The following is a 26,508-nucleotide window of genomic DNA, read 5'->3' as shown; positions in this document are numbered from 1 at the left end:
GTTGCGAGGTGTAATGAAGTTCTTCTTCCTGCAACAGAAGTCGCCCTAGGAAATCCATGGTTACATTCTACACACAGTGAGTGGACAGTGCCCTTCATACTCCACTGTAAAGAAATGGTGTGCGAACTTCAAGCGTGGTGAATTTTGAGTAGAAAGTGGTGACAGGTGTGGCAGGCCAGTGTCAGTGTCAACTGCGGAAAAACTGGACCAGAATCATGACCTGATTTTGAGCAACAGACGGATTTCGCTTCAGGAGATAGCTGATAAAGTGCACATATCCAAAGAACGTGTTGGGTCAATAATCCATGATCAGTTGGACATGCGCAAGCTTTCTGCGAAATGGATTCCGAAATTTTTGAACGCGGATCAGAAACGCGAACGTGTGAGATCATCGCAGGTGATTTTACGGTATTTTGCGAATTCCAAGGACGATTATTTAAATCGGCTTTTTACCCAGGATGAAACGTGGCTGCCTTACTTTGATCCGGAAACCAAACAGCAGTCTTGCGAGTGGCGCCACTCAGGATCTCCAAGGCCAAAAAATTCAAAGCACAAAAGTCCGCAGGGAAGGTGCTTGCCTCAATATTCTGGGATAAGGATGGTGTTTTGTTCTCAGACTACCTTCCAAAGGGCCAAACCATAACTGCAGAGTATTACTGCTGTCTGCTGACTAAGGTAAAGGACGTTGTTAAAGAAAAGCGCCGGGAAAGTTGATACGAGGTGTCTTGTTCTTGCAGGACAATGCTCCCGTCCACAAGATTGGCAGAACAATGGATTTTCTGAGGGATCTAGGGTTTCATTGCATTGACCAGCCACCTTACTCGCCAGATCTTACTCCTTTTGATTATTATCTGTTTCCAAAACTCAAAACAGCACTGAAAGGACAGAAATTTCAGTGATGAAGAGGTGATAACAGCTGCGGAACAGTTTTTTGAAGACCTTGAGAATTTTTTTTTGAGGGGTTGGAGAAGTTGCAGCATCGAAGTGCCAAGTGTGTTGACCTTCGAGAGGACTATGTTGAATAGCCTCACACTTTTATGCCTGCAGCTCAAGTCCTTCTGGGTCAGGCCGAGAACTTATCAGCCCACCCTCGTAAATACCATTAATTCTTCGTTACTTCTTCTATATTATTTGCATGAACTTAAAACAAATATCTCAAATCCCTGTAGAGAAACTTGAAATTTGTTTTCTGAACTCCCAACTGCCAAAATTACCCCAAACTGGGAGAATTATGGCAAAATCTCCTGGCTTCTATTGTACTTGCATTGCACTGACCTTTGGACAGTCATTGCATAGCCCTTTATATATAATTCTACAGAAACAAAAACAAATTCAACTATCAAAACTCTCAAAGAAACTTCCAAACTCTCCATTTATTTAAAACATTTACATTCCCTGCATATTTTGGGAAATGTAAATAGCCTATATTGTGAGCTGCATCAAAAGACTTGCTGAAGACACAACGTAACTAGTGACTTCTTAATCAAAATTTGAGTCCGGATCTACTGGGAAAAGCTCATCTGTATTCCTACATAAGTATGTACCCATTTGTACATTTTCCCTACCATTTCACTGTCTTCTACTATAAATTGTTCATGTATATTTAGCGTAAGAAGACATAATAATAATAATAATAATAATAATAATAATAATAATAATAATAATAATAATAATAAAAAAGAACACTACATCAACATCGGAAAAGTTCTTCACCTGTAATGTAGGTATCTACTCGTATATGTCACAGTGTTTTACAAAGACATCGAAACTCAGCAGACTTTAAACAGAGTTCCACTAAAGCATTGTCTTGATATACCATAATTGCCGCATTGCATAACCAAATGGGGCAATTATAGCAGCCCTGATAAATATATTTATTGTAATAGCTAATGTGAATAGTTTTAATAGTGCTTTGGAACATAGTGATGTTGTTGATTTTACCATAAATATTTAAAAAAGAATTACTAGCAAAAACAATAATGCAAGGGCAGATGTTATTAAATCCCTGTACGGCGGATTGAAGCAGATTTTTTGTTGCTTATAACAGCTACTGAAACCAGTTACGCTTGTCTTGTGTAGATGTTAATCCTAAATAATATATGTTATACTGAATTGAGCTATAAAACTGAAATATATATAGAAATTATAGGCCCTTGCAATAATTGCTCCGTGTCAGAACTGCCAAACATCATTCTAACGTAAGGCATTTGTAGGTAAAATGTACCCATATAAAATGTAGACATTTATTGTATTGGTTAGGTGGATTGAAGTTTAGCGTATCTTTCAGCACCGATAATATATGAAACTTGGATCTACACAGCTTAATGTGCAATTCGAACAATGTGAGTAACCAATTCAACTTGGGTCGAACACTTCTACATTAAAAATTTAGCCACAAGGAAGCTATGTATTTATTGTATTAGTGTACACTCATGTCCGAAATGATTGTCGCATATCTATAGCTGTCTTCTTGTAAAAATATAATTTAAGAATGATTTTGCAGGGTACTTTTAATACTGATACTATGTGTATAATCGGGAAATGTATATTTATGGTAAATTATAAATACAAAAATTAGAATGAGTAAAACAAAATGTTGTGAAATGAACAAGAAAGTTTTCTTTTCGTTTTATTGTTCTTATTTACTGCTCTTTTGACATGAAATTTGCCACATACATGTCTTTGCCGATTATACACATTCAAACGCTATAAGAAATACCGGGTGAATTTGTTATCAAATTATATTCCTACAACAACACATTTATAGACATGCGACAATAATTTTGGACATGAGTGTACTTTGAGCAACGTTCTTTAAAAAAGGTAATTTCTATCCACTAGCGTATCACACAGAACATCTACTTTGAATGGTAGTGTAGATAATAACGACAATACATGAGAAAAGGTGGGTCAAAAAAACATTCGCCATTAAAAATCAATAAGAGGCACTTGTGTCAATTTGTTGTAATGTGACAAACTGTACGTTATTTGTGATAGTTCAACTTAATCATGGAGAGTATTTGTTATTAAATATTTACATAATTTGAAACAATACAATTCGAAATTAGTAATTTACTGAAATGAAATACATACTACTCCTACATACGCCACACAGTAGACAATACAGTAATTATGCTTGAGTTTATTACTGAGTAGTTGTTATTTCAAATTCCTCAATAAATTCACAGTCTATTATAATAGGTAATATTACATATCACTTTATATGTAATGTGGTTTCTTTAAATGAACAATCAAACACGGTGAACGATTTTGCGTGAATAATTTAATAGGGTATATGCGACTATTTGAATGTGGAGATAACAGTCAAAGATCCATTGAGGTGAGAATGTGTGAACGCTTCTAAGTGTGGGAAATTTATAATTAACTGGCTGGAACCTAACACAGATGGTCACAATCTGAAATACCGCTGTGGATTTCTCTAGTTATTATCCAAAGCTAATTAATTAGTACAAATATTGAAACAGCTATTATCGAAATAAGGCACATACGTTGTACGTTGGTTACAATAGCTATAAATGCGTAATAGCATTCACTAGTAGAATGAAGGCAGTTACTATGTAATTCATATTACCACATACAAATTAAATAAACACATGAACATAATATCATATGGTTATTAGTTATAGTACGCGTTCAATATTTGTTATGTATTCAACTAACCTATCACATTTCATGCATTTCTTTTGCAACCTAAATATTCAATGTTTTGGTTGGTGCATAAAATGATTTTTACACTGGTGGGAACGTCTTTAAGAACACATAGTAAGAATTCGCTTTACACAAAGAGAAAACGACTTTTGTCTTGTTGCAAGAAAACTTCCCAACCGAAAGTTGAAATTATCAACATTGTTGGCATTAGTCCGAATTGCGTAACGGTATTTGGTTAAAAACCTGTAAACCTACATCACGTCTACCAGTTGGAAAATGTAGAAGAGAATGTTAAGATGCTATCCAAATTAAACCTTTCGGTCGTAAGATAGACTTGTGAAAGCTGAATGTCATCTATTTACATAATCAAAAGCAATATTCACTTTGTATAAGAGAAAAAAGAAGGAATCTAAAAGAAATACTAAACTGGAGAGTGACTGTGTATGTAGTGAGGGATAGATGATTGGGCAAATAACAACGGTTGCAAAGGAATGAAAAATAGCTGCTAGGATATTAATATTTAAGGCTTACACTTCTAAAAGGCAAATGTATTAGTGCGTCAGACTATTTCCTAATAATAAATAATAACACTAATAGACGTCATTGAAACACATGAAAATATTCGTTGTCTGTTTCTGGTGTCTTTGAAATTTATTTTATCTCTTCACAATAGTTCGTCGGAAGTTGATCACATCTGTAGCTTACTATACTGTACATAGAAATGATTCAAAAGTCACCGCATATAAAAGTTCTAAAATCAAAGTAAATTTCCTAAGAAGAGGTTATGAACCTGTATATTACGAATGCACATGTCAATGTATTTTACCCATTCAGTTGCACCGCACTCGCACGACGGTTCTAGATTACAATCTGCTTTAATGCTCGGCTGGACCTGTCACTACTGGCGCAAATCCCGGTGGGGACGAGGGGGACATGTCCCCCAATCTTGGACATGGGGAGACTTTTCCCCCAATAATCTGACTTAAAAAGTACTTTGGGATAAATGTGATGATTTGTGTCCGACTGCCACAAAGGAATGTAAGATGAAATTTATTTCTCTTGGCTTTTCAAGTTTTTTTTTAAAAAAAATCGTAATCTGTAGTATTTCAAACTGAACTTCGTGCTGTAGTGCGTTTAGTAGTCTCATCAATATGTATTAATTCCACTTCCGCTACTTGGGCACAAATTGCAATAAATACCAGAGGAGGATATACCCCTCTCCTCATGCTGGAAACTTGTCTCAGGTGTAGGTATGGGCACAAATTCCGGGGAAATGGGGAGACATGTCCCCCCCAACATTGGAACTGGAGGCTGTCCCAATAATCTGATTTGAAAAGTGCATTTTGCAGGTAAGTGTGATGATTTGTGTCCGACTGCCACAAAGGAAAGTGAGATGAAATTGGTTTCTCTTGGCTTTTCCATTTTTAATGAAAATGAAGGCGTGCGACTGTGCGTGACGTAACCTAATATGATATCTTATCTCCTTTTCTCCCCTAGCCCCTAGCACACGAAGAGTATACAGACTATCCAATGTCAGTAGAACCCATCTTTTCAGTAAATGCGCATTTCATCTATTTGTAGTATCAGCCTAGGCATCTACTCATGCTTCGTAAGCTAACTAACTCTATAGCCTATGGAAACCGGAGGTTCAATGCCGCGTTCACAAAAACTCTCCATTGACTTCTATCCTTAGCCAACTGCATCCAGTTTCTACTTTGCATTCCTATTTTTGCGAGATCCATCTTAATATTGTCTTTCCATCTGCGCCTACGTCTTCCTAATAGTCGTTTTCCGATTGGTCTTACAGCTAACACTTTGAAAGCGTTTTTTCCATCCTGGCTATATGTCCTGCCCACATTAAGCCTCCTAGACTTGATGACCCTAACAATGTTTGGTAAGCCGTATAATTTATGTAGTTCATCGTTATGAAGTTTCCTCCATTCCCCATTCCCGTTCCTCTTGGGTCCGAATATTCGTCTCAGGATCTTGTTCTCAAATGCTTTCAGTCTATGCTCTCAGATTAAGCGAACATGTTTCGAAACCATACAGAGAAACAGGTATGATCATCGTTTTATGTATTTTAAACTTCAAATTCCTCGGCAGAGTTCGCGACGACGAGAGATTTTGAACTGAATAATAACACGAATTCCCTGTTTTTAGTCGACATTTAATTTCTTCGTGAATATAATTTTGGTCTGTTAATATTTATCCTAGATATTTGAAAGTATCCACTCCATCAAAAGTGTTATTTAATATTTTAACGCATTCATAATTTGCCGTATTACGGTTCCGACACACTTCCATGTATTTAGTTTTCTCTGCATTTACTTCTAAACCCATATCCCTGCAAGAGTTTAATAAGATCTCTGCATTTCTTTCTATTGTTCTCCTGTCATCCTCTATTAAGTTTACATCATCAGCGTACGCATAACCTGGTGAACACCATTCAACTCTAGGTCCTGGTTGTTATCTTTGATTTTCTTTATAGTGTATTCCAGAACAAAATTGAATAATACTGGCGACATTGTATCTCCTTGTTTCAGGCCATTCTCGACGTGGAAGCTCGTGGACAAAAATTTTCCTACCCGGACTTTACTTTGGGATTCATTTAAACATGCCTTAATTGATCTAATTAGCTTTTTCGGTAGTCCAAATTCTGTAAGAACGTTGTACAATGTTTCTCTCCTAACCAAGTCGTAAGCCTTTCTAAAATCAATAAATAGTTGATGTACTGGTCTACTGTATTCCCCCTTCTCTTCGAGTATTTGGCAAATGGTAAATATTTGGTCGTAGTTGTTCGATTTCGTCTAAATCCACACTGATAATATCCAATCATTTAATCTGCGTATGGGGACAATCTTGCTAATAGAATGTTTGAAAGGATTTTACGGGATGTTGACAGACGAGAGAGACTCGATAATTATTACAGTCAGTTTTGTCGCCTTTCTTGTGGATTGGAACAATGATTAATTCTTTCCACTCTTGTGGCAATTCTTCCTTGTTGTAGATAAGGAGAATGAGTTTGTGTATCTTGTTCCACAATTTTTCGCCTCCAGCTAAAATTAACTCAGCCGGAATTTCGTTTGCATCCGGATATTTGTGTTTCTTTCATTTCTTTATAGCGATTTCTACTTCTATTCGGTTGGGTTCTGGAATATACGTTTCTGCGGCGTGTCTCCCTTTCTCCACGCACATTAGTTTTTGCTGCGTTTTAAGCAAATCGTTAAAGAAATCTTTCCATCTATTTAAAATGTTATCTGAACAATGAGAACTATGCCGTCAGCTTTCTTTAATATAAGCACGATGTTGATAGCCTTTCTTAAATTCGTTGATCCCTTTATACATGTCCCGAATGTTTTTATTTTTACTATTATCTTCAATTTCCTAAATTTTAGCTTTCAAAAAATTGAGTTTCTTTGTTCTGAAAGTTTTGGAAGTTTCCCGCCTGATCTCTACGAAATTTTGTGTAGTTATTTCATTCGGATTTTGTAGCCAACGTAATTTTGCCTGTTTTCTCTTTTCTGCTAGTTCGAACCACGGTTTGTTCCTACGTATTTCCGCGTGTCCCAATTTTTCTTTTGGTAGAGGATGCTTTGTAAGCAAAGAAAAGAATTCAATTGCTGGAATATTTTTCACCATAATCTTAAGGTTACGTATGTTAACTAAAGTGTATATGACTTGCGTCAGATTTCTGTAACGATTCCTGTAATGTTATTGAGATCAAGGGCGCCCATCCTGGAGAGTCGGGGGCCCGAGCCTCCCAAAGCTCACGTGTATTTTTATAAATATGTATTTTTATGTGTATTTTCTCTTGTTATATGTATTGTTTTATGCATTTTTTATGAATGCCCCCCCCCCAAAGTTACAGAGAAATCGGCGCCCTTGATTGAGATTATCATTATTTTTCTCGAAGAGTATTGTTGCGTCATATATAATTGATATTCTTTCTTCATAGTTTTGGGGGAAGTTATTATTTATATTATTATAAAGCAATTTTATCGTGGATCTTTGTGGATGCCTAATTAGAAACATACCAATTATAAATATGCATGTATTCAGATTTCAGAATTTGTTCACGGCATTGATTTGTAATACTGATACAGTATGTACTACTACTTCATCTACAACGCCTAATATACAGCGTGCCCCACAAAAAGCAGGAAATTTGGATTTTCTACAATAAGAGCGATTGTATGTGCAATAATGTGTTATGTGCAGTTGTATAGTTTTGTGCTGTTCCATTGTGTATATTACGTATGTGAACCAAGATGTTCCAAGACATTAACACAGTTATTGGCGATCACGAATGGACATGGCAACAAGACGGTGCGAAGGCCCATACAGTAATCGATACTGTGACATGGGTAAGAATTAATACTCCTGACTTCATCCAATCTAACGACTGGCCGTCTAAAAGTCCAGATCTCAACGTGATGGATTATTGCATTTGGGGTATACTGCTACAGAAGGTTCAAGAACACAGGAAAGACATCACAAACATTGATGGCCTGAAAGCTGTACTGACAGACGCCTTGAACAAAGTTACACTTCAAACTATCCAAATTGCCACCGGAAATTGGTTACAACGTCTACGCCGCTGTGTGGAAGCCAAAGGGAATCATTTTGAGCACTTGCATTGATTATGAAATTCAAGTGACAGTGTCAGTAAAATATAAATGAAAATATATGTGCCCACCTCATATTACAGAATCTACAATAAATTTCCTGCTTTTTTGTGGGGCACCCTGTATCTCTACAACAGTTGATCAGATTCATCTACCGTAATATGAGTTTCATTTTCCTTCTCTAGAATAAGCCTCAAATCTGCCCACCTCCCAATGTTGAATACAACCAATGGTGTATTTAGGATTTTGTTTCGAGGGGCTATGCCCAACAGAAGGAAGGATGTGGGCAATTGCCCACCTGAGTTTGAGAATTAAATATATTTTAATTTATGCATAAATTGAAGTTATAATGACAAGAATTGCAAACCGATAAATCCTATATGATATGATACAAAAATTTAGGAATGAATCTAACCCTTTATTCTATTCATACAAGAAAAAGGAAGCATCCACTTGGCCTTCCTAATTTCCCGGGCTAATTGTTACTCCGTTTTGATTTTCTTTAATTCAAACATTTCCTTCTGTTAAAAATAACTAAACGATATAAATTTTCCTTTGTTATAATAACTAAAGTCCTGTCATGTTGATATCCGCGCAAGTTGGTGTGGAACACCAGTTTCGCTTATCAACTCCTCTTAATTTTGGTGTTACTGATGACGGCCGACTTGAATCACAACTGATAACGGTCGATAAAGTATGACAGACGAAATGAAAGACAGTAACGTCAAGAAAAAGAAACAGAAAAGTAGAAAGAACAAAAGAAAGAACAAAAGGACGTAGTTCTTAAATGGAATGAAGTTTGAAAAATACAGTATTATTTCTGAACAAAGAACATAAGAAAGTGGAAAGCCAATGACCTTCTTAGAAATGGTAAGAAGGATTATTGTTGTACGTGGAATGCGAAAAACCAAAAATTTATTTCGGGGGGAGCTTGAGCCCCATAGCCCCCTAAATACGCCACTGAAGACAATTCTGCTCCCCTGATCCTTCCCATCATTGTTTTTCAACTTCATAAATATTTTGAACATCGCTTATATATATATATATATATATATATATATATATATATATATATATATATATATATATATATATATATATATATATATATATATATATGTATATATAGTGTTCGAAGTGGAAGAAAACAGAGGCGATATGTTTCATTATGATTTTGACTCAACATACCGGTTATTTAAATATTGTCTTGATCACTGAAAAACCAGGGACGGTATGTCCTCATTACTGAAAAACCAGAGGCGGTATGGCATACCACCGCGCATACTGTCTCACTTCGACCATATATATATATATATATATATATAATATGGGAACGGTCTTACCCGTCCCTCCCAATGTTAAAGACAGATTTGCGCCGATGCCTGTCACTGAGGGCCTCTTCGCCGATGTGGTTTTGCTGTGAATTTTGTAGGCCGTCATCGCGTTTGGATACTGTTCCTTGCGACACACTCCATCACCATCTGCTCAGTTTACTAATACTACCGTATTACTGCTTCTCACGTAGTATGGAGGTTCCCCTCACACCATTACCAACAGATCGGAGCTGCTATTGCTGCTCGATCATTGCCCCAACTCTGAGCGTTTCTATTAGATTGATAAGTATCTGTATATTATTAATACGTCGTATTAATAGAAAGTCATATTTATTTAAATAAGGTAAAATTTATATATAGAGCAAATTGATTTTAGTAAAGCAAGAAGAAATCAATAAAATCATACAATTAAAATTCTTGTTCTTAAGGAAAACATAAAGCAATATTTCACCATATAAAAGAGTATCCTTATACAACAGCTATGACAGAATCACCTGGGCCACGGTGGCTCAATGGTAGAGCGCTCACTTCTTTCGCCTAAGGTCCCTGGTTCGATCCCAGCTCCCTTCAAGTGGGCTTTGTGCAGCACAATTACTGTGTGCGTGAGTTTTCTCCCACTTTTGTCATTCCTCCCGTCTTACAAACATCAATTCCTTTAGTCTCGGTGCATAAAACGTGGGACGTTAAACTTTTGACTGCGTCACCCAGCTGTGCGTCTCACTTCTCAGACCCGGACAAACATATGCACCGTTTATGGCCCAGAAGCAACAGAAATTCTTTCAGCATTATTAGTCTACAGAATTTTATGGTAGATTAATGATATGCATTACTCAAGCTCGAATATTTATGTAAATTCCTAATGTGTCCTTTTTTTCTCAATCAAAATACTCTGAGTATTTCAAATATGATTTTCCTGTATGTTTATTCATTTTCCCATTCTGAAAAATTATATAGGTGTTTTGAACACAGACTATACAAAATATAATAACAATAACAAAATACATCCTGGTCTAAGGGTATCATTTATGTTGTGCGGTAGATTTTGTTTTGGCAGTTTTAGATCCTTTCCCGCTTAGTTTTTGACATCCTTAATAAGAAAGATATGTATTTAGTTCTTAATTTCTATGGTTCTCATATGCTTGCATTTTGTTTGACACTTACAGTTATCTTTCAGTGTAGTACTTGGACATGCAGACAAGATGATAGATATTGTTAGAAGAAGAAGAAGAAGAAGAAAGACGTAGAGAATCATACTATAGTTAGAAGTACTTACGAGACCCAAGGTTCTCCTTCTGCATGTCGAAACTTCGTAGTCTCTGCGTCACATATGGTCTGTTCGAGCTATGGTTTTACCGAATATATTGGGCCATGGGCATGAATGCTTTTGTATCTTCCGGGTTACAGGTCACGAAGTTGAGGAGTTTATGATCCGTACTTTAGTATGGATCCGTCATTCCGTAGGGACTATTCAGCCTGCTTTATACAGAGTGATTTTTTTAAAGCTCACGGATTTCATTTGGGTCTAGAATTTCTAACTGAAGTCCGATTTTCATGAGGTTTGTGGCAAGCGTTCAAGGAAGGATGGGAGGTTTATGAGACTATGTTTACTGGTTTAAATTCATCCGGGGTAATATCCGGGGTACTGCACATGGGTGTCAAGTCTACATCTATACCGAAGAAAGTAACCTGCGCTTCATTGGTTTACGCGGGGAAACAAGATCGATGTTTTTGAACACACCTAGTACTTTTATCATATAGGCTTGCCGAGTGTGTTGTTGTGTTTAACTGCCATCATACATATGACCAGTGGCGTATTTAGGATTTTGTTTCGGGGGGGCTATGCACAACACGTGAATAAGTACTTATATTTTTCCTGAGAAATGATAGGAAGGATTATTGTTGTATGTGGAATTTCAGGGGGGGCTTGAGCCCGATAGCCGCCCACCTAAATACGCCACTGCATATGTCATTCTGAAACTATGTGAATTCAATAAAAGTTTTCCAAAATATTTGGTGGGCACCCCTGTAAACTAGGACGCCGCGGCGCACAGTTTGGGAAACTCGCCTAGGTAAACAATGGTGTTTTAGGCGCTCAATATTATATTTTTAATCTCTATTATTTCTTGAGAACCTTGTTCAATTTAATTATTCTTAACTACCGACATTTCTGTTCAATTTAATTATTCTTAACTACCGACATTTCTTCATCGATAAAAAGTGCGAATATTTACCTAACTGATAAAAAATCATTCTTTTTTATTTTTACTGGAAAGTGCTTTAATTAACAAACAACAATAGCAGATTTCAGGAAGCGTTTCTTTATTAGAATTTGCCTATTGATAGCAATTAGCAACACACACATATATATACAGGAACTCATCAAGTACTGTTTCTTTTCCATTCACGACAAGGAAAAAAATCAATTTCTTGCTCATTTCATTAAGTTGTGTTTTCATTAGTGGAAGAGAGGCGTTTACTCGTTAGATGTCATTAAGAGCAGGACGTTTGTCTCCCTATGCTCATTAACTACTTCTGATGAAGTACTTTTAAAAACTAAAGGAAAAACATATAATTTCTATTTTGTTTTTAACACTGGAAACGTACGGACGAACAAAAATTAATAGCCGTAATGACGTTATCTTAATTTATCATTCTTAGAAACAATTTTGTAAAGAAAAAAAAATGTATTAAGAGAGGACTTTCTAAATAGAATTAATATAGCGTCGGTACAAGTACTTAGAATTTCCAAATAATAATCTTTACACTAAACAATCATAAAAGTAGGCTTATAGGGGGGCATGGTAGCTCAGTGGTAGAGCACGTACCTCTGATGCATGGGTATCTAGTTCGATTCCGGGCTAAGTAAGTTTGTGGTGGACAACATCATGTATACTTCATCACCATATTATAGTTCATTTGCAAGCCTACCGTGAAATTTTATGAGGGCCAGCCAAAATTTAGGGTGGCCCCGGCCCCCTCTTGCCCCCCGTGGATACGGGCATGCTCCTTTAGCCTAAAGGGTACAATTGTGGGACGTTAAACTGAAAGAAAGATTTTTAGATTGGTATATGATATGAATGGTTTAATAGAAATGATTTACAGATTATTTTATATACACATATTTTCTGAAGTTGTGGCATAGTCGATAAGACATCTACTTATCAATTAGGCGACCCGAGTTCAGTGCCTGGTGTGGACAGGATTTATTTCTCGTTGTACCCTTCCCCAAATGCGGCTTAGGGGTTTACCCAATCTTGTAAACTGGGTACTGGGAAGACGTGTAGGGTAAAGGCCAATCGGAACATGATGCTAAGTGTATCAGCTTCCGTGTCTGCTATGCTAAAGTTTGAGTAAGAGTGGAGTTTCCCCTCCCCTAGCCTTCATAACTTCTCCCTAAGGGAACAGGAGAGAGAAAGGGGACACCTTTATACCTAGGTAATTCTTTGATCTTCTAAAATTACGATAAACGTTGCATTGAGCTATAAGTCATTTGTCAAAAATGAATTTGAAATGAATTATTTATTCATGAACTATGAAATTGTTTTATTCTATTCACTGTATGGTTTCAGAGTTAATTCGGTTAGAGGTTACACAAAACATTGATTACGGTCATAAAATTTCCCTCTGTAGTCACACATTTTGGCTCATTTACTGTTAGTCTTGTAAAATCTACTAATAGACCTATTCCGTTCAAACCTTTAAGTTGTCAGTAGCTAGTCGAGATGGAGGTATATTGTTCGAAAATCGTTGCAAAATATATATATATATATATATATATATATATATATATTGTAATTTAATTACATCTTCAGGGGTTGAGGTGGCTCATTGGTAGAGCGTTCAGCTCTGGGGGCCCCGGGTTCGATCCCAGCCCTCGCCAAGTGAACTTTGTGGTGGACAAACACCGTGTGCGTGGGTTTTCTCGGGGTTCTCCCGTTTCCTCCCACTTTCTTCATTCCACCATTTCATTCATTACTCATCATCACCGTCTCCTTTAGCCTTACCGGCATAAGCGTGGGACGTAAAACTCAAAGATTTCATTTCATTACATCTTGGTTATTTTGGTTATGTAACCACCACTTCTCAAGTACAAACATGTGTTCAGCAGTTGATAACTTAATATTCATTTAAACTTGGTTAATTACAAACGTAACAAGGTTTAAGTCTTTTATAAAATTACTTCTTACAACGTATTATCCACGAAACCATAGATTATATACGTTAATTAACTACTACTGCTCTAATCAACTGACTACTAAAAATCAAATGAAATGAAATCTTTCAGTTTAACGTCCCACGATTATGGCATTTAGACTAACGGAGACTGATGATTAAGGCAAGTGAGTGATGATGAAAGAATTGGTGGAATGAGTTGTAGGAGGAAACGGGAGTATCCTGAGAAAACCCAGAAACTTATTTGGCCGGGGGTCAAACCAGTGACCCCACGCACCAGAGGTAAGCACTCTACCACTAAGCCACTGTGCCCCCCCTCAACTAACAACTGAATAACTGTTAATGTCCAGCGACTGATGGCCCACCCTGTATTGATATTTCTTTCGTTCTGAATGAAACAATATAAGATGATTTGCGTTTGAAATGATGATTGTTCTTCACTGTACCGGTTTAGTGAGATTAATCAGGAATTCTACGTCTTCTTCCGCGGGACTTTTTTTTTTTACTGGGACAGTTAAAATACCGGTACTCAGTCTTTTCGTCCCTTGAATAATAAATATACGGTACGTTGGTTACAAAAATAAATAAATAAATAAATAAATAAAATGCAAGTTTGCAACTAACGTAATCGCAATTCTCAGGAAAAGCATCGATCAATTGACATATTCTGTCTCTTCTGTGTATGTTCATGGCGTTTGTTTTCTAAGTTGAATTGAAAATCCTTTAAAAATAAGATGTTCCTTTAAAAATGATGATGATTTCTATTTTTAGCAAGACCAAATTTTTCTTTTATCGCAGTAAGAACGACTCTGAACTTTTGATTAGAATATAGCATAAGTAAAAGTATTTTTTAAATTTGTTTCTGATTATGATTATGATACTTTTTTGAATTTAGTATATAAAAATATGCGTATCTTGCAATTATGGTGCAAAAATGGAAATCAAGGAACCTATGAGTTATAAAATATAGATATATGGTATATCAGTAGCAATAAAGTAATCATGTATTCTTTAGATATCTAGCTTTATAGTTATATATATATATATATATATATATATATATATATATATATATATATATATAGCCTATAATCTGTCCAGTAACAGATATGTTCCTCGCATCTAAAATTATCCATGGAAAAATGAGTATGCACACAGTTATCATAAAATATTTGTCACGGTCAACTCATAGTTGGGAATCTTAGATATGACAATTTTCACTATCATAACCATCTTTCTCTAAAGAGAACACCATGAATATAGCAAATATGATTATCATATGTCATATGCAAATTAACGCGTTTTGCTGCCGTAACATTGATTATTTAATTTATTTTCTTGTCGTATATGCTTCTTTTTAGTCAATTCTAGGGGGCTTTGAAACAGACTTTTCCCTATACCGCAAATATCTAATAAGTACTTAGTCATGTGGTGATATCTCTCAATTTTCAAAAATCATTCAGTTAACACGTTTTCAACTGGGATGCTAAACCAAGGATGTTCCTTGTTTGGTAAACTTCGTGCATAAGAAGGAAGCAACTTGCTTTATGATTAGGAGTTTATAGTTTGTAAAGAGCAAGGACTTGATTTGATTACTTGTCATTAAAAAATTAACTATAAAATGAACCAGGTCTGCAAAGCTAATTGAATCACTCTATTACTGGTCATTGCTTTGCCACACATTATTACTGATCCCTTTCAATTACGTTAAAACTTACGTGCTTCACATATCGATTGTTATGTGCCACCATCAGATAATGCTGAAAATCGTCAGTCGCTCATTTCGCTCATCCATGTTTAAAAATGTGCTCTTTTAAGGATTAATCCATGGTTTGATGGCACGCCATGTGAGTTTGTGGTGAGCATCGTTTACGTGAGATTTTCCGAAGTTCTCTCGATTTCTCCCATATCCTCATTCCCAGTGTTTCTTCCAGACATGTTTTTTTGGGGGGGGGCACTGCCGCCTCCCCCGAAGCTCTGAGATTGCCTCCTAGGAAGAGACTAAAATAATACGTCTATAATATAATAACAAATAGAATAGTACCAGCAGTGCCCCTCCTAATACTAAGTGTGCCCCCCCCGAAACGTTCTTTCTGAAAGAAACGCTGCTCATTCCACCGATATTTTCATACTCATTAACTTACATTAATCCTTGTCTCCTTTAGCCTAAAGGGCTAAGACTAGAAATTTAATTATTTGTATCTGTTACTCAACTACCACTAATATCCTGAACTACTTATGGCTAAGGATACCATTAAAGCCTACCCCGAAACCAGAGGCAATTCCATTGACAATGGGGGTAAGGTCACTCAATGGTAGAGCGCTTATCTCTGGTGCGTGAGGTCCCTGGTTCGACACCCTGCCAAGTAAGTTCCTGGTAGACAACATCATGTTCGTGGGTTTTCTCGGAGTATTTCCGTTTCCTCCCACTTTGTCATGCCATCAATTCTTCCATCATCATTCACTTGCCTTAATCATCGTCTCCCTTAGCCTAACGGGCATAATCATGAGACGTTAAACTGACAGATTTCATTTCAATTCATTAATAACATTGATGTTGATCGTGACAGTTCAGACAAAACATTGCATCCAGTACTAAACATTAGGTATGTTCAACATAGACCTAAGCACGTGTACTTTGAATGCCTTTAGGCCTGGATTCATGTCTTTCGGAGCAGAACTATTCAAATTGAGAGGTAGTGACTCTGGTCTAGAAAGCTAGAAAGGTGGTGAGAGCCGTTATGCTGACCATAAATCGCCCAATAAAAGCCGGAGATACTTAGGTTGTAATTCCAGCAAGTTATAGATTTTTAGTGCTAAACATTATACAGCACTGACATAAATTTTTCTGTTCTCTATCGTGAAATTTTTTTCATTTTGATTGAAAAAAAAAACTTCCATGAGAGAGAGAGATGAAAAACAATAGAAATAAAAATAGTCATAACACCTCTTCTCAATTCTTTTATTTTCTGCTTATTGCCGTACCGTAGTGCGTGTAGCTAGGAAAAAAATAAAGGAAATTGTGTCCTATTGAAGATCTGTGTCTCCGTTTTAACTCTATAAGCAAGGAAAGATGTGTTATGTATTATTTATTTGCTTTCCAGCCTCTAGCGAGAAGGGAAGTGTTTACGACTCTCACCTAAAACTTTCACTGTGGGGATATCCTTTTTTATTCTGGTATTATATTCAGTATTAGTGTATCCAACGAGAGAAAAGAAAAGCTATGTCTTCAGAAGATCCTTCAGTAATCCATTTATTTAAAGGATGGTAAAAAAAAAAAAAAATAAGTGCTATAAATCCATATAAAATGTGTGTATTTTTTATAGCCTTTCTCATCTCTCGATATGTATTTATTTTAACACGTATTTATATGTTAAAATGTATGTATATACGCATGGAAGTAACAGAAATAGTGCTTCACGCATACGAATACAAATAAAGCTAGAATTATTAATTCTGCAACATAGAACGAAAATATGTGTTCTTCTGTCAAGATAATGCTGGATGGCGCAGGGAAACGGGAAAGTTTCAGTTGATGTAAAATCCAGGAATAAACACAGGATAATTACTGTACATTTAATTATAGAAATGCATGTACAGATTATCCTATTAATTATTGCATTCACAATGACATACACGTGTCGCTTCTGAATACTTACATGTTCAATCTCGCCGTACACAGCCTGATAGTCTGCTGTGGAAACTCACTGGATTGTTTGGTGTACCTTGTCTCGAGTAATGTCGTGATTTCTTTTCTATTTTACTGTTTCAGTTTAGCGATGATTGCAGGACATGTGCTGTCCACATTGCTTTGGACACGTCCCTACAGATAGACAGTGGCGTATTTACGATTTTGTTTCGGGAGAGGCTTTGCTAACTTTCGGGAAGGGGCTTTGCCTGGAAATGTGAAAATTCTGCAAGATATTTCATTTACTTTACTATACTAAGTAAGATTTCAGGGGAGCTTAAGCCCGGAAAGCACCCCCCTAAATACGCCACTGCAGATAGACATAATCCTCACTGCACTTAGAAGACCTCAGAGGACATGGAATATCACTGTTTTTATCAAATACTTTCATGGCAAACACACATTCCGCACCACTCCAATGCTGCACTATTATTAAATGACAAAACCTTCTCAATCTTGTCTGTAAGTCCCGAACAAATGCCAGCGCTACGTGTTGCTAATCCTATATTTCCCGTTTCTCTGTGCCACCCTGTATATCAAGTGGTCCACTTCTAATTTGCAAAGGCTACCAACTTATATTTACAGAGCATTACAAATATAGTTATATAACGATCCACAATTCAGATTACACTATAATTATTTGATGTCATGATGGTACACCTATGTTTGTTGGAAAGATCGACGTTGTTAGAGTGGTTTGTTTAAAGTGAGAACATCTTAGATGCTACTATGTAGGATTACTAACTTTTGCTAAGCCTAAAGCGGGACACACTTATCGGGGTCTTCCTTGTATCCAAATCTGTGTATGGGGCAATTTATTAACAATAATAGAAGGAAGCACATATATACAGGGTGGACCTTTATCTTGATACGCCCTCGTAACTTTTTAGTTAATGAACAAATACCGCCGAAATTTTGGGGGACATAGTTAGACATACTGTGTGATACTACAAGATTAACAGTTTTACTAACCCAACATAAACTTGTATTTCTTCAAACGACATTATGTCAGATTAATATATATTTCAAATCCATATGTAAAACGAAACACATACAGTATTATACTTGTAACGCAGTGTTGCAAACTAAGGGTGCTACGGTATTACAGACATTCAAATTTTGGTGACCTCTACAGCAGTAATAAAGCAAATGAGACAAACAGGACAATGTACATCTTTAGTGTCTAATGCTATAAATATGGTATGATGAATTTCGAATAAATAAGAACAAATTTCCAAAAGATTTTTTTTTAAAAAAAACGTAGATAAATACATCATCCAATTACATAGATGATTTCAATAGATGTGAAGATCGCAATGCAATTTACAGCAATTTGATATCTCAAACTGTTCTGGAGATATGGTAAAAACGGTTAGCGTTTGCAACACTGCTTAAAAGTGTTTAATTGCGGGAGCTTATTATGATTACACCTACTAAAAGATATTGTTGCAATGCTATAAAAGCAAAGTAAATAAAATATTTAAAAAAAAAAAACTTCCTACAAATACATCACTTTAAGAAAGAATACTTATATCAAACTTTGCCATTTGTTTCATATCTCCCGAATGGTTTGAGATATCAAATTATTGTAATCGGCATTGTGAATTTTATTATTATTATTGAAAGCCATGTACGTAATTGGATTGATACTTCTGTAAATAGTTTTTTTTTTTTTTTTAAATACAGTCCTTTGAAAAGGACAAAATTTGAGTTCATTGTAACTTTGTTTCTAATTGTTTGAACTACGTCATATGATGACCGTTAGTATTCGACATTAGGTTACTTGTTGTGCGCTTTACTCCGTCCGTCCCACTTGCGTTATTCATGGTGTATAACCCTCTAAAATTTAGTTGTTCTTCAATGTTTGTGATAATGTAGCGTCCGTGGTTTGGAACGCTGCATGACAATTGTGGTAGTGTGTGTTTTCATTTTACAGTAGATTCCAAATGTGTTGCATTCTGACGTAGTGATTTTTGAAGAAAAAAACTTTATGATGGGTTGGCAACACTGTTAACTTTGTGGTAAGACAAAGTGTGCCAAACAATGTTTCCCAGCTGATATTTGCACGGTACAAACTTGCAGTGATTTTCGACTATTAATTCAAAAGTTACAAGGGTGTATCCAAATAGATGGTTTACCCTGTATATTCATGAATGAAAATTGCTATGAAAATTTAAATTGCAACACACAAATATTTGAAACATAAGAAACACACAATACACTTTTAGCGCCAGCTAGTTACCGGTTAGTTGAATAGAAGTTATGAACAGTTGAACTAATCAAAGCGTAACATCATTGTCATTGATTTCACTGCTACGTACAAGAAAAAGTTTAGCGGTAGAACCATATCGATATCTCGACACCCATAGCTGGATCGAATTTACAAATATCACCAAGAATTTCTGTCGGAAACTTTGTTAGTGCTTTGGATAATTTTGGGTCTCAATTCATCCCTTTTACGGTAATTCAGGGGGCTAAAAAATTATTAAAATTCGGGATCTCCCGCCTAATCCAATCCAACATGTGCCAACCGTACTACTGTAAATGAAAAACACAAACAAACCCAACTTTTCTACGAAAACAAATGTGGCCAAACCAATTTCATCACAGGAAAGAATGGAAAACGAGGCATTTTCCTGAGTTTTCGATACAAACCGGATCCTTGTTGAGAGATAGCTAGTTCTACGTACGGCCCATGGAATGGTCTATACCAGAGCAATCCCAGTCGGCCCTAGTCAATGAGGAAAGGCAGACTTCCTACACGTCAAGTACAGCATAGGTCTTAGACGATATTCTGATTGATGTAATTTCTACATTTATTATCTTATAACAACAGTTGTTTTTATTTAATGCATTAAAAATATTTTGTAGAAGTAGCAGACCAAATTTCGTAATCCTATCGTTATTAGCTTTTTAGATATAACCAATTACAATTTTTATTATCAACATACTTAGAATCGACTTGAAGGGCACGACAGTGGCATGACAACTCGGGGGGAACATAACCTTTAGACTCATTGACAGTTCACGTGTGGTCGCTAAGGCCCTTGTGACTATTTTACAGCTGATAAGTAATGGGGCGTTTACACTTAGTCGATTTAGTCGCAATACTAAATCGACTCGCTGCATTTGCCACTAAATCGAAGCAACTAGGCCGAATCAGATTGATGGATGTGTTCAATTATTTCAACCACAGAAAATAGAACGTCTTTTAATTCAGTTGCCAGTCGATTAGTCGCCTTCGATCAACAAGCGATTAAGTTGAAGTCCCGTTTACACGGTCGATTAAGTTGAAAGTGACGTCAATTCAACTGAATCGAACGCAAATCGACTAAGTGTAAACGACCCATAAAGTCAATTTAGTTTGTGATTACTAGAACCCGGAAGTTGAGGACAAATCCTAATTTTTAGTTTGTGATTACTAGGACCCGGAAGTTGAGGAAAAATCCTCTTGTTTTACAATTGCCCGAAGACGACACTTAACATAATATGTGTTCATTTTAGGTCATTGTATGCCAGAAAATGGTGGATTTTAATTGTCCTTTTTTTTTCTTTTTGCCTTTTTCAGTTTTATTTTGTTTATTTATTGGTCTTTTTATGCTTTTCATAGGTCTTAACGTCTTTTCCTGCACTTGATTTTTCGACAATAAATTTTTTGGGCTTTAACTCGAATCACCACCACCTCTTAAACATCTTTTCTTTAGTAAAGAAAATTCAATAGATAAGATATTGCTCATCAACCGGACTGATAAGACCAGGTCTGCAACAATCACAAGTCAGATAAGGAGGAGTAACCATGTTTTCCAGCAAGGTGCGAGTGAGGGTGGGGAATTTTTCTTCTTTTAGTTTGTACTTCAGTTTGTCGAAGAAGGACAGACCATTTCTTGAGTATTATATTAATTAAATATGTAATTTTAATTAAATTAGTCTTATTTTTACGTCCTTTTTTCCAGTTTTCAGGTCGGTTTTTTAAAAGATATATTTAGGTCTTTTTATAGGTCCTTTCTAGGCAATTTTTAGGTCTTCAATTTCCGAGCCCTAGTGATTACACTCTTTACGTTTCTTTAGTCTCCAACTAATAGCACATTTAATCCTACTCTTTGTTATATACGTAGATAAATCAAGAGTGTTAAATGGTATTTCAACGATACAATTGGTACATAACTAAGTAAAGAATGTTAAGTATATTTTAACAAGATAACGTTATCCCCTAACTTCACTTCCTGCTTCAAAGCTAAGTGGACAATATTAACTGGTTATTTTCACGTCTTAATTAGCTCGCTAAAGAATTATGTATATAAAATTTTTGATATTACGAACGAATTTATTTTAAAAATATTTTACATTATATTCAGAAAAAAATGTCAACATAAACAAATGAATACGACACGGCGAAACTTCATAATACGTACTGATTACTGAAGAGAAGACGGAAGTAGACAAATGACGATCGAACATCGTTAATTTCTAGTACCCAATTGCATTGTTTTTTCTAGTTATAACCACTACAATTTCATGAATATCAACCTATATCAACAACTATTTGGTGCATTAAGTTAAAAACGGACATACATAATATAAAATTGTAAATTAAATGACAAACCAAAGAACATAAATTAGACATGCAAAACATTAAAAGAAATAACCTCAACCTGTCATAGATAAAAAGTTAACCGAAATATACAAAATAATGTACAAAGAATCAATGCATTACATAATATACGAAATTCCAGGCAACACTGTGGTGTGCAATGTGATATAATTGAATCTTCATATAACAGTACTTGATGGTAGATGTGGCTAGCGTGGAACGGATTAACTATTTAAGATAAAAAACTTCTTCCATAATAGGAGCAGAGGGGAATGATTTAAAAATGCAAGCTGCGTTTCCTGTTTTCTATGTATATAAAAAATATAAATGTAATAACCATATATAGGGAAATTATGTAATATGAAAACAGGCAGTTATTCAATTCATCTCAATTCCTGTTACCAGAAAAAGTCCTATTATTGTATTACGAAGTTTTAACTTAACTTTATCTATTCTACTACCTGACCTACTATAATCTACTGAAGACATGTTCGACCAGTATGCGTACAGAAGATTGTAATTAGTTGTTTTCCGTTATTGCGGCCACAAAACCTATTAGTTTTCCTGTTTAAAAAAAAATATCGTGTTACTCTATAACAGAAAAGATCCTAGTTCGTATTTTTTAAATACTAACATGTTCTTAATAGAAAAGAACCTAGTTCTTATTGTTCCTTTAACCCTATCCTCTTGTCCAGGGCTGGATTAACTCATCTGGAGGCCCGGAGCTAGAAAAAACTGTGGCCCCTGTTAATTTCACATAATACATTTCTATGAAAGTACAATAGGAAAGCTAAAGGAATATGTTTCATATCTTTGGTCGTATTCTATTTTATGATGATGATTGTATCTTCATGATTTTTTTTTTGGACAGTCACTTGAGATTTTGATGACAGTGGAGGCCTGGGGCTATAGCCCCCCTAAGTCCCTCCTTAATCCGGCTCTACTCTTGTCCTATAACAGAAAAGATCCTAGCTCGTACTGCTTTTTTAGCTCACTAACCCTCTTGCCCTAAAACAGAAAATGTGCTATTCTTTTTTTTCCTTTTAACCCACAGGGTACAATGAACTATTTCCGGAATTTGTTTGTATCTGCTTCAAAACGATATTCTTGTTTGAAATATCAGCAACCATTTATCATATTTCTATCTTTCACTTCGATACCTTGTATCCGCATTGTAATAACTTAACAATGATGTTATCAGATATGTTCTATTTGTTTCTTAAACTTGTTTTGTGTTATCAATCTACTTTACTAATTTCTTTCTTTATAATTTATTTGCAGGGCGATTTGGAACAGTTGCTGATAACTCCGAACCCATCCGCTGTTGGTCAGCAATGTTCTGCAACTCGCATACCTATCATGGATCCAACGTTAGTGCCTCCAACTACACCAAAAACAATCACTGCAAGAACACCAACAGCTAATGAGGATGATGGACACGAACAAAATTCAGAAGAAATTGAAGAAACAGAAGGGGGACAAATGATTGACAGGAAGGAAAAGAGAGGAAATCAAAGAACAAAATTTACCAAAGAACAAATATCCAGTCAACAAGAGTCAGAAGAATCAGATGAAAATGAGGATGATGATGATGGAGAAGACAAAATTAACATAAGTAAATATGGAATTAATGAAAGGACATCGTCCGTACCTAAAAAGGGACCCAGAATACGATTTGGATTTCCACCTCCTACAGATCGCCCAATCATACCAAGGGGTTTAAACGATTGGCCACCTCGAAGTACGAACAACAACAATAATAATAACAAGGAACCCGAGAATAAAGAGAAGGAAGATGACAGCAGTTATGCTCTTGACTACTACGAGGGCAGTGGTTCAGAAGGCAGTGCTCAAGGAGATGGCAAGTATGGTAATTAATCTTTTCAAATAAGGCTTCGTATTTGTCTAAGTTGTCCATGTGCCTCATGGGTCGTTCCACATAATCATGTATTTGCAGTTTCAAGACTATCATATTCACTCATATGGGCGTTGTCAGGTGTGAATCCTTCGATAAAACCTCAAAATAGTTATTTCTCATTTTGTTAGTAGTTCTTTGTGATTCTATCGGAGAGGCAGTAAACGCTATATTTTATCGAAAGTATAAGCATACTGAAATTTAATTGGCATATTGTAATAGAGGAGTACATAGAATATCTCGGTTGTTAGTAAAAACACCGTAATAATCGGAATAAATAATAAATATACAAAGAATGGTGATTGCCAAGGATTTTTCAAATGTTTGTTAAATTTTGTATACGAGGTAAAGAGAGAAATATGTTAAACGTGTTAAGAAAATGGAAGTTCATTAAAAATATATTAATCTTTGACCTTTAATTATACTAGTGTAATCCCACAAATAAGGTCTATTTTATAAAAATATAACGAAATGTTTATTTCCAATAATGTTTGCGTCATTTTAAAGCTTGTACATGTATTTGTTTTTCTATGGGATCACCATTGCAGTCGATGCCTTTTTGCAGGCCCTATGGTAGTTTTAGTATGCCTATATCACCATGAGCTTGAGGAAGCGTTGAATTTCATCTTTCACTCTGTCGTCGTTGTTGAAGCACTTTCTGATCACATGTCCTTTCAATTTAAGTCAGGTGTTAGTCCCTGATTTGCTCAACCTCCGGGACTGTCTCATCGGATTGATGGTCTTCCATTCCTTTATTCGTCGTGAATTTCAGTATAACAGATACAAACTCTGCACCGCTTTCGGATGTTTTTGACATCCATGCACGAATCGCCATACACTTCCCGTCAATTGGCGAGGAATTTTAATCGGGTTAACGCCTTTTGCATTCAAAAACCGAATAACTCCGCGAACTTCACACTTGCCGGTAGCATTAAGCGGAAGGTCTATAACACATGGTTGCTAGCACCCCAGCGAAGTGCGTGCAAGCTTGTTTAGTAGTGAACAACAAATACAACAAAGTTGGCGACAATCGTACGAACAATGGTTTCTCGGCGTCCCCAGCGCCTTGGAGACCTTACTTTTGATACAACCCTCGTATTAATATAAGGAGTACATAAGAAGAAATTAATATTCACATGTACACTCATATCCAAAATTATTGTCGCATATCTATAACTGTCTTCTTGTAAGAATATCATTTCATAATGATTTTGCAGGGCACTTTTAATACTGATACTATGTGTATAATCGGGAAATCTATATTTGTGGTAAATTTCATAGGAAAAGAATTATAAATACGAAAATTAGAATGAGTAAAACAAAATGTTGCTAAATGCACAAGAAAGTTTTACTTCGATTTATTGTTCTTATTGTTGCTGCTCTTTTGACATGAAATTTGCCACATACATGTCTTTGCCCATTATACACATACTAACATAAGAAATACCGGGCGAATTCGTTATCAAATTATATTCCTACAACAATATTTATAGACATGCGACAATAATTTTGGACATGAGTGTACCTCAGGCAAAATGGACGGTAACTGGTAAGTAGTAAGCAAGTGCTGTCGGATAAAAACGAAGAACGTAACCTGGAGAGTGGAGATTCGAACCAAGTATAATTCCGATTGCACACAAATATTATGGGCTACATCGTGCGACTACGATAATTATAATTTGGAGCTCAATAACTGGCATTTTGGTATTAAATCGTGAACCGCGATAAGTTGAGAATTGGGATAATCTAGATATTCATGTATTAAAATAATACTAACTTACAATAATCTGAAGATATCGGAGATGAAGTAGTGTTCCAACAGATCTTCCTGTAATATATATGCATCGGCTATATGGTATTATATTCCCTTCTACATGCAACCCTTTAAATCTTCTAGGATTATCACGAGGATCAGCCTATTTTTCTGTCCTCCCAGCCCAAAGTAGTTTTCAAATTGGAGAGCTTCTTAGTCAATCTAGATTATCTTCTACTTGTTTTATTTTTAAGAATAAAAAGGTCTCAAAAGTTCTGTGTAATCCAAGCATTGTGAATATTCACGAATTTGGATCCTGTGTAGCCGCCCATTCACCTCGCCGAGTCACTCCTACGAACATCACCAAGGCAACACAAGACGGTTCCAAATAGATTAAAAATTTTATGTTGGCCTGGATATCGAAAGGTACGCTGCCAAGTCCCCCGGTCGTGGTGCGCAGCAATGTGAAAGTGATTGGTACTATTCGAAAGGTCTTCTGAAATACTGATGACTATTAGATATAGCTGGAATGGCAGTTAACAGTTGATCAATATCACAGAAAAGAACATTAGGATGATGGACGGGAATGAAGTGCGTATGACTATAACGCCTCATAATACATGTCTCAATCAGGTTTTACAATTAATTATTTACCACAGACGTGAAGTCTTCAAAGAGAACAATACGCTACAGACGCAATAGACAGGGCTCTATAGGCACCATGTGGCTAAATATGCAGCGTTGCCTCAAATATTTAGTT

General features: G+C 35.9%; 1 protein-coding gene across 1 annotated transcript in view; it reads left to right on the top strand.

Annotated features, from left to right (window-relative positions):
* The window catches only part of LOC145667652 (uncharacterized), a 388,129-nt gene that overhangs the window by 189,664 nt on the left and 171,957 nt on the right, over nucleotides 1–26,508 (top strand). Inside the window, exon 5 of the mRNA XM_081735111.1 lies at nucleotides 23,362–23,950. Within this exon, the coding sequence (XP_081591237.1) occupies nucleotides 23,362–23,950 (589 nt within the window). The remainder of the gene's footprint in view (nucleotides 1–23,361; nucleotides 23,951–26,508) is intronic.

The sequence above is a fragment of the Thermobia domestica genome, chromosome 13 (assembly GCF_964235325.1).
Source record: "Thermobia domestica chromosome 13, izTheDome1.hap1.1, whole genome shotgun sequence".
Classification (NCBI taxonomy): Eukaryota; Metazoa; Arthropoda; class Insecta; order Zygentoma; family Lepismatidae; genus Thermobia; species Thermobia domestica.
This window is presented reverse-complemented; position numbering and strand designations above follow the sequence as displayed.